Source organism: Mytilus edulis, chromosome 13 (assembly GCF_963676685.1).
Source record: "Mytilus edulis chromosome 13, xbMytEdul2.2, whole genome shotgun sequence".
Classification (NCBI taxonomy): domain Eukaryota; kingdom Metazoa; phylum Mollusca; class Bivalvia; order Mytilida; family Mytilidae; genus Mytilus; species Mytilus edulis.
Window position 1 is genome coordinate 51,401,987 of NC_092356.1, and position 12,537 is coordinate 51,414,523.

At 30.5% G+C, this 12,537-nt stretch overlaps 1 protein-coding gene across 5 annotated transcripts in view; it reads left to right on the plus strand.

The window, feature by feature from the left end:
• Nucleotides 1–12,537, plus strand: part of LOC139499888 (uncharacterized) — a 56,313-nt gene that overhangs the window by 22,670 nt on the left and 21,106 nt on the right. For all 5 annotated transcript variants that reach the window (XR_011658255.1, XR_011658256.1, XR_011658254.1 and 2 more), the window contains exons 3-4: nt 4,501–4,670; nt 9,984–10,027. Coding sequence is in view for 2 of the 5 variants with exons in the window: in XM_071288517.1 (XP_071144618.1) it covers nt 4,501–4,670; nt 9,984–10,027 (214 nt within the window). In the remaining 3 variants the exon portion in view is untranslated. The remainder of the gene's footprint in view (nt 1–4,500; nt 4,671–9,983; nt 10,028–12,537) is intronic.

The window sequence follows — 12,537 nt, forward strand, 5'->3', positions numbered from 1 at the left end:
TATCTAACATCACCAAGTCAGAAAGTATAATATTGAAATATTTTCATTTTTATCACTTTAATAAGAGATTAATTATTATAATGATTGATGGATACAATTCAATGACACTTATGTATAACAACTTGTTATCCATGCCAAAATAGAGTTCACCAGCAACAATCGTCCTCAAAATCTGATTCATCCTCAGAATAAAAAAATTCTACATTGAGCATCATAATTTATTTCTGGCTTTATTTTGTTGATAAAAGGTTACATGTACATGTAGTAGCAAAAACTCTGAACCTGACAAGAGGTTAATTTTATTTAGATAGGGACTTGGGACAATAAGAAAATTATGGTGCTATTTACATTTAAAACCAGATTCTTGTCCTACCTTTGAGGACCCCTAAAAAATTTGGACAGCACTTCCCCTGCACGCAGCAGTTTTAAATATCCCCCTTCCCATTATCCCGGTGGTATGAAAAGATGTGTAAAAAAAGAAGAAGAAGAAGTGCTGGCCAGGCTCATTTATAAGAAAACATGAGCTTCCACTTTTTCTTAATTTCATTTGATAGCTTTTAAAAGGGTTACATACCTCACAACTGAAAGTATTATGACCAGAAATATATCTATGATTTGGAACGGGACCTGTCAATGCAACTTTTCATCGATGTACCCTGCCCCCTTTTCGGATGCTCTGTAGTTGCCGGCAGATCGACGGGGCCAGTTGTAGACATTAATTAAACAGTAAAACTATAACGTCATTCAAACTGTTCCAAATCTTGTCAAACTACATAGTAATCCAAACCTTGTTACTCTTTGACGTGGTAGTTGTTAAAGTGAAAAAAATCATGTAGTGTTCTGGGTGCTCCGTAAACGGAGGGATCTACATACATACATACATAATGAAGACTCGAGAGCTGCGAGGGTACATACTATTCATTCAATCATAACAACGATAAACACGTGTGTCAAACAGGAAGTCTGAAATAACAGCCAATGAGAATCGTCGTTGCAACCGCATGTCGGTTTAAAATATAAACACAAATCTTCGAACTCCCTCGAACTCCGTTGTCATGATTTTAATATAAAAAGATCTCATAAAAAAAAATAGGACTTTTTTTTTTGTATTCAGGACAACTGAACCGGCCAGAAATTGAATTGAACAGGTCAAAATAGCCGGCGGCCGGTTCTTAATGAAAACACTGGATAGCACATGGATTTATACATTTTTGTGCAATTATTATTACTTAAAACATAAAAATGGTAAATATAAACAATAAATGGATAATCTTTTATTAAAATATATATAAAATATTGAAGATATAGGTAAATAACAGTATTCAATTGGGACTCTTTTAAAAGAAATCAGATAACTCCTCATACAACCCCCAACACATTGAAAATTTAAACTGGCAATGGATATGCAGGCAACAAACAAAGATGTCTTCTCTCCTGAACAAAATGTAAAATTTATATTGGACATAGATTAAATAGTTCCAAATAGTTCTTGACATCGAATAGTGCAGATTTATTCTCTGATGACTTGCATTGACTGTTGGATTTAGGAGCATTTCTTGTGGTAAGTACACTGAATTACATTCTACCATTTTGAATGTGTGCAAGTTCCTTTAGTTCAACATAATAACATAATGAAAACACCTATAGCAGATTTTTCACTTATAATTATTATGATTGGGTATTACATTTAAGACAAGACAAACTGTATATATTGTTGTTGTTACCAATTATGTAAATCAATTGTATCTGATTTTATGCCCTTTATGGGCCCTGTAATTTGGGAAATAAAAATATTCTATTCTATTCTATTCTATATAGTGTATCATAATAACTTATAATCCACTAATGAAGTAATTTGGTTATAAAATTTAAGATCTATTGAAATTGGTTGCCAATGAGAAATAGATCCATAAAAGTAAAAAAAAGTGTATCTTTACAGCAAACTGCAGATAAAACTAAGTTCTAAAGATATGGACAATACCAATGAAGACATTTATATACAATAATTATGAAGAAAAAAAATATTTAGGACAAATCTAAAGTTGTTAACCATTATTGTGTTATAAAGGACATTATTTAAAGAATATCTCTTTATTTATAACAGTTAAATTATTTTTAGGTATCATGAGGAAGAACTGAAACTCCAAATGAAATGGTCAATGCTGTTCTACAAGATGGATCTACAGAAGCCTGGTGTTGAAAAAAGTGACATTTATAACCTTAATTTCTTGTTATAAAGGCAGTGCAAACATATACCAATTTTGAAAGTTTTTGCTTGTTTATTGTATTTATTATAATACATCAAATGAATTTGAATTAAAGGTTAAAATGATGGTTGAGTTTTATTGCTTATTACTGACCAATGCAAGACTCAAAAGACCTTATCAAACCGAAAAAAGCATGGCACCTAAATTTTATACCTTCATTATTACAGGTACAGTTAAACAGGGTATATTGCCAAAAGGTTAATTTTGAGCAATTCATTTTAAATGGAAATGATGGAAATATTTCCATGGTATTCCATGGAAAAAGAAACTCTATGGAATATATTTCCATGGAATTCCATGGAAAAACATGGAAAATATTTCCATGGAATTCCATGGAAAATGTTTCAGATGGAAATATTATTTTCTTTTTTTTCTCTTTTTATTTTCCATGGATTTCCATGGAAAATAGGTTCCAATACTCCATGGAATTCCATGGAAAAATATTCCATGGAATTCCATGAAGTTTTCCATGTTAGATGATGGAAAATCTAGGGATACAAGATAACTTTTTACAATTATTGTAACTCTTCCATTCTACAGCTAGATGCTAAAAAAAAAGACCAAAGAAAAAAGAATTCGCTATATGGCCTCAAATTAGGTGATGATCTATCAAGTGTGCAGTAAAACTTATATAAAGTTTTAAAAATTATGATATAGCACATTATACATTTGGTTTACTGTTTTTTGTTCACTTTTGACTTAATTTGTTAAAGATAACTGATTATGACTATAGTAACCCTTCCCCTCTGACTGCAGATGCTAAAGAAAAGACCAAATAAAAAAGATGTCCCTTTATTTCCTCAAATTTAGTGATGATCTAATATTTATTGTGTAGTCAAACCTATAAAGTTCTAAAAATTATGATGTAGCACATTACATTCAACAGAAACTTTTAAGTTCAAAGTGATAACATTGTAAATCATGGATTATCTCCCCTGCTGGAAAAGTTAGTTTACTGTAAAAACATTCATTTGCCTAATTTTTCATTAAAATTAGTACCTTAGGTTAATTATGTGTAAGATTTGAATTTATTTGAGATATAAATTTAAAAATCAGATATTTCAATAAATGAAAACCCATGAACTTCCATTTTAGTCAATTGATATATTTGCAAGAGCTAACTTAATTATTGTCCTCAAGTATTTTGGTATGAAATCCTTTTTTCATTTTCAAGTTCATGTGGTTTTTGCATGCACTACATTTCTCTGTCTATCTATGAATCAGTCTTGCATTCTTAAAACAAAATTTTCATAAGTACATGTACATGCATCAGAAGAGTGAAAAAGCACATTATAAACACATATTTTTAATTCAATTAACCTCTTTCTGTTTGTTTTTAATAAATATATCTTTGAGTACATATACATATGTTTATATTATATAATATTTAACATTTTCCCAAATAATATTAAGTATTCTAGTTAATTATGATTACAATCTCATAATTTTCTAGCCATGTTAATGTGTAAATCATAAAGGCAATTATTAAAAAAAAAATGCATGCAGATATGCCGACGGCTTGACTTTGTGAACTGCAAATTCTTTTGATGAAATATGACTTGAGGTCTTCGTACTGAAATAGACACTATTAAAGATGTTGACTTTCACATTTAGACTGTAGAATGACATAATATAGTATGAATGTAAGAGATATGACAGCAGATAAAATGTTGACAAATATAGTTATCCCACTGAATGCTATATCAGGTCTCTTTGATTGTGTACAGTGCAGTAGAGCTGTCTTTATTGTATGGCAATATACCCTAGTAAAGTTGCCTCTAAGGACATCAGATTATGTTTGTATTGACTTTTTACAAAAGATTGAACCAAACAAAATCTGGGTGAAAATCTCTTTAACATAAAAAAAAATGTACTTAGAATTTCAACTTGTTAAGTACAAAGTTTTTCTAGTTATGTGATTTTCATGCTGATTTAAGTTAGTCACAATTAGTATAAGTATAAAAGAAAAGATGTGGTAACATTGCTTATCAAATCTACCAAATGATATGGATGTTATAAGCAACTATAGGTCACTGTACAGCCTTCAACAGTGAGAAAATCAAAACCCATCCTCAATGGTCAGCTATAAAAGTTCCATGAACAATTTAACTGAGAAAAAACTAGAATTATTACAAAGAAAAGTAAGAACAACAAATATGACTAATTAAAGCTATACAACAAAATCTATTTTTTCTTTTTATGAATATACAATACTTTTTCATCTTTTTTGTAGCCACAAGACTAGAAACAACTGTAGAAATCCATGGTTCACCAACCCACCGCCAGAGCTCTCCTGACAGAGAATTAAAATCACCCACATCTATAGAAGATGAAGATTTTGTGGCATACCAACGAGAACTTTCACGATCCCTTCTGTCTGGAGCATACAGTGAGGAAGAATTGGTAGGTCAATATTAAGAGTCATCATGCCCCTGTCAACTAGAGAATTTTTAATTCCACTTCAATATGATAGATAACTCTACTTTAAGTGGGAAAATATTATGATGATGTCTTTGGTCAAATTATTCCTTTGTGAATGGTCTGAAGTCATTGACAATATATCTTAAAAAGAAAACTTAACTAAGTTGTGATAACATTGCACAATCACAATGTAGTTGATACCTTACTAAAAATGTTTTATTTTGGACATTTTACTCGTAATGCATAAGCAAAGGATTAACAAGAGAAATTGCCACTGTTAATTTGTTATCTTAAGCCTCATTTGCAACTCTTTATTTTAAAGAAATAAGCAAGTTAGGGGTTTCTTCTGTTGAAAATCATTATTGATTAAAGTGGCCAATAGATTGTTTTCATATATGTCAAATATTACAAAAGGGCAGGAAATCATGGTTATGTAAACAAAACATGAACCTAGCATTCAGGTGGGACCTTCTGAACTTAGCTGACAATGGACTAGAATTATATCTTAGGTAACAGCGGTCCATCTGGTCAAGCATCTGACCTTCTGATCAAACTACTGACCTCAGAATCAGAGATACTATTAATTTTATGTCCAATTGATAGAAATTAGAGCTTTGTTGTCTCATTGTTGTACAGCTGTGGTGGTTGTTTATATACTTCCCAAGTATAAAAGTGTACCTTCCATAATTGGCATATATTGATCTTGGTCTCTATAGTGTTTTATATCCTATAATACTATAGTAATCATACCAGTGATTGTTGAGTAATGGAGATCTTTTATGACAGAGATCATTACTTTTATGGTCATGGTGTACAATTAAATTATCAGTTTATTGCAATTAATAATTGTAACAACAATCTGTATTTTGCTATTGGTCAAACATATTCTGCTAATCATAAAATGACAAAGGTCTGAGTGAGGTAGCAAAAGACCTTAATTGTTTCATTGGATCACTGGTTGTCTTAATTTTCAAGATCTGCTTTAAAATGTAGTTCTCTATATGTGCATCTTAAACCTCAGATGATGATCCAGGATGCTGAAGGGAAGTTGGAATTTGTTTCTGGCAAGCCTTTGTTTATGTAATTCTGGATAAAAGTTTATGCGTTAATCATTTAGAAAGCTCCAAAAGGGGGATGGGGATTAGACCCTGGCCCCTGCCTAAATTGCCCTTCAAGTTCATCCCCCCCAAAAAAATCTGGCCTTGACCTTATTAGTCTTATATCTTGTAAAGCAGACACAAATCGATCAATCAGTCAATCAATATTGTTTTCCCAATAAAAAATATGTTCATCAGACATGGTGAGTTAGTAAAACAAGTAGAAAGCTATATAGACAACATCACAGTCTGACAAATAAATCTTTTACCAGATTCTCCTATCTATCATTATATGCTTTACTAACAAATCCTGTTTTTTCTCACTCAAATATTGTCTGCTTGGAATCCTATTTCATTTACAGCCAAATTGAATCGTTATATGCTTTACTAAGAAATTCTGTTTTTCTTACTCTAAATATTGTCTGCGTAGAATCATGTTTCATTTGCGCAATTTTCATTCTAAATATTGTCTGCTTGGATTGTGTTTCAGTTACAGCCACTGAACCAATCCTTTTCTAGCATTCTATTCCATCATTCCAGACATTTTATTGGAATTTCATTTGTCTTATTTGACAGTTTCTTCTAATATGAATACTTCTAAGGAAATATAAGACTGGAAATAATTTTGATAATATATATATAAAATAATTTTGTGGCCAAATTTGAGTTCATTACCACACGCTACTGTAAATCATATCACAAAAGCTGAGTACTGTAGTTCCAATTTACTTCCAAAGTATAAATTAAACCATTTTCTTTTCAAGATACATGCATACTTGAACATGTATAGTTTTCTGGTTTGAATTGTTTTACATTTGTCATTTTGGGCCTTTTATAGCTGACTATGCAGTATGGGCTTTGCTTATTGTTGAAGGCCATATAGTGACCTGTAGTTATTAATTTCTATAACCTTGATTTCTATAATGCTTTTTAGAGTTTGTATGCCAAGTCTCATTTTCTCATTCAGACCTATAATGGACATTTTAGTTTTCCATTTGACAGTATCTTACTTATCTTTATTATGTAAAGTGTGGTCTCTAAAAATTCAAAAAACTTTTGAGAGACAATTGCCTCTGATGAGTGTACTTTTCCATATGAAGTTTAAGTTGAATTTGCAATTATATGGATCACAGTGCAAGAGATGATGATATCCAAATTAAATGGTGATCGTAATGATGGGTATTGTGTTTCATGGAATTCCTATGACATATATTATTCCAGATTATTGTACTGTATAGGTTTAATTATTTTGTTTTTTTCAACAAGAAAAATAAGCATGACGACAATTTGTTTTTCTGAATTGTGAATAAAAGGCTTTGAAGTACAAATGATTCAGCTGACAACCAAAAGATACAAAAAGTTCTCAAATACAAGAACAGCATGCTGTGTCTTCAATAATAGATTCTTATCTATACAACACATTAAGCTTTAATTTGAATCATTCAGAGTAGAAAATATAGACTTTTTATCAATACAATATATTCAAAATTTAAATAAATCATCCAAAAAAGTATTGAATTCAATTTTGCATAGTCACTGTGTCTAGTATTTATTTCAAATTCTATAAGATTTATTTTTAATTGTGACATAACAGTGGGTTTTCATAATATCATCTTCACAAAATGTGAGAAAGTTGCTCTAGCTTGTAAAAAAGAAGGATGACATTTACTTTTTCATTTTAATTAGAAAACACATTATATAACTATACAGGAAATTCAGGGTTTTTTTTAAATTCTCATTTAACCTTAAGGGTATAATAATAAATTAATCATAGACTAATAGGAAATTTAGTGCAAGGTTATCAATTAATTAATCGAGTAATAATTAAACTATACCAGAGGTCATGCTATAACAAGACATACACATTAATTTTTTATGCACTATCTATTAATAATTTAAAGAACTGATAGTGATTTTAGATAAATAAACTAAGATATCATTCAATATATCAGAATTGTACAAATTGATATCAGTGCAAAGCTATTGGATTCTACATTTAATTTTACAGAAATGTATTGCATCGCTTGCAGCTGCTGATTAATTTCCACTTTATTTTGCCAAAAAAATAAGATATTATGTAGATTGATACAGGTCCTCTTTTCACAAAAAATCTGACGACAATATTTGATTGTAAGTAACGTTACAATGAAATGTTAATGAATGAGCAGTATTATTTCTTGTAAGATTTTTTTTTTAAATTTGTCGCAAGAATTTAGATTTGAGTGCACCATTCTAAGTAGCATGAAGTATTTTCCTCTTGACTTTTTTAAGCTATCATTAATGAACCATCAACATGACTTCAGTGCAATATTATTAAATAAGAATATTTCACTTTTTACAGTAGGTCATTAGATTCAACAGGGTACACTGTATTATCTCCATGACAAATCTGTTGCAATTGGTTCTCAAGATACTGAGATTGATTAGTATAGAACATATAGTGCTATCTTCTGTACTGACTGCTTAATTTAAGGACAAGGATTATATAGGACTGGATTCAATTATCCCTAAAGTGAATTACCCCTCTAGAGTGTAAACTGGGTAGCAAGTTTGAGTGGCACAACTATCAAGATTATTTCTGGAATTTTAACCTTCATCAGGTAGTAGAATACATGTACTTATAGTTTTTATAAGGCAATATGAATGATTTAACAAAGAAGAAGACAAAATTAAGTTTAGGATAGTGAAAAACTTATAATTGGGAATAAAAAAAATTAAGTGCTTTGTCCTAAAAATGCATCATCAATTTAAGTTTGCATTTTAGGCAAAGATCATGCAGCCACCATCTGATCAGTTCAAGAAAATTCATATTTTTGTATAAACAAGAGTGAATTATTTGGGACTATAATGTTACTCTTCAGATTATTTTAGCCCTTTTGTATCAAAGCACAGTCCTCCTAAGGCCATTATGCCATTTTTTTTGTAAAGCCTATAAGAACTGTTATGTAACCTCCAATTCCTTTTATTTCTTGGACATATTTAATATACATGATAATTTGAGAAAATGTAAATTAATGGGTGGAGTGCATTAATGATATTTTAGGAAGTTATGAAAATTAAGAGGAACATTATTTTGATAAAAAATAAAAAATCTCACTTAAAGTTGATGAATGTTTCTACTGAAGTGTATATTTTTGTTTGATCTATATATTAACCTTAGGTTATATAATTCGTGTCTTTGATCTTACATAACAATATAAAAACTGCTAAATTATCAACTTGACATTCTTTTTTTATCACCTAGACATCTAGTCAATTGCCAGGCATTTTGGGAAAAAATGTGACTAAAAATATCTGATTGAGAAAATTTCTGAAATCTTAGTTTTTGTTGTAGGAAGTACTTAGAAGTTGTCAATGGTATTTATATGAGTCAGATACTTTGTATTTTTAGCAAGTTTCAATTGCATTTTACAGCAGGTATCTGCACAATGGGTGTTAAAATATTCTTATAATTCAGTCACACAATTAATCTGGATGTAAATTTCAGATTTCTGAAAGTTCAACCAGAAATAATCAGGCCTGTAGCCAGGAATTTCCAAAAGGGGGGGGGGGGTGTTATTTGGACTCACAAACTCCACTTTAACAGTCACAATTCGAACAAAACATTGACTTTAACAGTGCTTATTTGTTTTCAAGGGGGGGGGGGGGGGGGGTCATCCGAACCCCCCTGGCTATGGGTATGATAATTGTTTTATATAATTTGGTTATATGATCTTAAAACTTATAAAGCCATCTTTTTGCTTTGATTGATTGATTGCTGTTGTTTTACACCACTAATCAGAACTCTTGGCTATATCATATGTTATCTAGTTTTTAATGGAGGTCTAAGGAAGCAGGAGTGGTATCAGAGAACCATTGACTGTTATATTTTTTTTGAAATAACTGCCAAATTTGTATGAGAATTTACTCTGAGAATGCAAATTGCACATTGCCTTGAAAATTAGTGTTTAATGAGGAAACTTGCAACTATAAAATTAGACATATTATCTAGCAGACTGTCAAACGCAATGAATCAAACCATATTTTGGAAGTGTCAAAACAACAATTATTGACCAATTGCATAATTCAGCAAGATTAGTTTTTAATTATTTTGTTTGACCTACAATGTCTTTATCTTGTTGTGTCACAAGGTTTTATTTGTATGGGAATGTATTTATCTTGTTGTGTCACAATGGTATTTTATCTTCTTTTTTTTCAGAGAGTGAAGTTGTATGATGATATAGACCACCAGAATAATAACAGGTATGATATAACATAGTAAAACGACAATAGAGACAACTGTCAACCCTTTCAAAGACTAGGATACAGGGAAAGGCCCAAATTGGTCCAAAAAACACTGGGGGATATCCCAGATCTGTAGGCACCTCTAGCCACCCCTTAACTCTTGCTCTGACAAATTTAATTCTAACTGAAATTATGTTCGGTTCTTTGAAAAAACTAAAACATTCGACTAATTTATGAACTTTGGATCTGTTGAAATAGCCAAATAGGTGAGTGCATGCATACTGCTTTAAGTTAGACGTCAGAATACAAATTAACAAGTACATGTATATCAAAATTGAAACTTCTTTCCACGAAACTCTCATCATTCAAATAATGATCTTCATGTAACTAAACATTAAATAGGAAAATGATTAATAGTTAAAATTTGACATCATTTATCTCAAAATATGGACAATAAAAATTAAAATGTAGGTTAGGTTTTAATGTATTGTGAACCAACATTGCTATGACATAAAATTCATAACAAGTTCATTTCAAAATGATGATGTTTTATTGTCAGCCCTGAGGGGGTTTTAAATTGTCACGGATTTATGTGGAGCGTATGACGTTAAACATATCTATTTATTTTGATACCAAATTCAGAAAAAAAAACAATTCTACGTAATGTTTGTTTCACTATGATACAGACTTGTATCTATAAACATCTTAGTCAGACATGTATTATTATTTTTGTTCTTTTTTTCAAAGACCTTATTAGTAGCTGATATTCTGGTATTCATAGCCACAGTGACAAAGAAGTATTGATAATTAAAGAATTGAAACCATCATCCTTCTGACTGTGCATCCAAAATTATTTTTATGACCTGCGATAAAGGAGGGGGCATTCTCTTACTTTAGTTTGCCTCCACCAAAATGTTACAAAACTTATGCACAATTCTTATTACCTCAAAACTTGGATCAAGTACAAAGAATAGCATGACTTTTACCTTTCTACATTTATGTCCCTCTATAACTTAATATAATGTGCCAGTGGGGCATCATCTATGTCGTGATCATGAACACATTCTCCATTTTTTTACAAAACATTTTGTCAAATAGAAATTGACCAAAGTTTTGTATAAGAAAAAGGGAAGTATTGTGTTAATGTCATGTGACAATCATGTGACAACACTATTCATGTTGTCCGGTGACAGTTGTAATTTAAAAGATGCCATCTATTCTAAATAATAAAACATGGCATATTTTACACATTAAGTTATGCCAAAGACACATTGTTTGTTATAAATTACGTAGACTTAAATTGAGGTGACGTACATTTTAAACATTGGACTTTTCATGTTATTGTAGAGACATGTACAGCATGTTTATATCGTGGCACACAAACATGCAAGGGAGTTCACGAATGAGATTCAAATAATAATATGCTCAGGCAAGTCAAGAAGTGTTACACCTAGTTGAGGCTGTATACCGAAATTTCATAGAAGTATGATAGAGAGAGGTTTAAAAATTATTTTTTTTACCAAATTTGATTGCTTTATCAATTGATAGCAATATGTTATCAAACCAGTATTAAGATAGCCTTTTTGTTCAATTTTATTATATACCCTATCTATAGATCATACTTTGCTACACCTATGTAAGATGTGAGTTAGATATTTTTTGGAAAACACAAAAAAAAACTTAGACATGGCAGCTTACTCATGACAAGTTAAATCTGAAAACTGTAAACCTTTTTTGAATGAACGAATTAGCAAGTGTATAGAAGAGAATATATCTTTAATTTGAAGAGGGCATGTATGCTTTAAACCAGTTATCTGACAGAATATATATCTGTTCTCAGGTCCAAAATGTTGCTATTAAAGTATTAAAATGTATCAGGAAAGAGTATAGGGCTGGATTTCTTGTCATTCAATACTATATAGAACAAAATTAACAGTTACCCAACAAAAGTAATTTAGCATTTACTTCTCATTAATATTTTATGCCCGACAAATCATGACAAAATTTTGACATGCACCAATTTTTTCCACTTTGAAAACCAAAAAACCACCGAAATTTGTTTCATACTTGGAATAAGATAAATAGGTTTTTAGTATATTATAATAAAATGAAGGATGTGTGGACATGTTTGTGTTTTAGGACAGATGATATATGGTACACGTAGTACACTGTCCTTGTTTTTGTCACATAAATTATCCATATGTGGCGTTGTACTTATATACTATTATGCCTGCCTTCTAAGTTCATCTTCAGGTCAAAGTCATAAATATTTAGTAAGTAAATGTATTTTGTCAAGCATAATATTGTCTTAGGAATGACAAGGATGCAAATTTAATTACGTAAAATTTCAAGTTAATGAGAAATGCCTGCATTAAGGGTAAGCCCAACATTAGTTATTCCTCCTTTATAAATAGTTTGTTTACCTTAACTTCTTTAGTACAGTATGTTTTTATAAATGGTCTGAGACCACTCACCTTAAATATCTTGGTTTGTTAATTCGAAAAAGACCTTGAACTTTTACCTCTAAA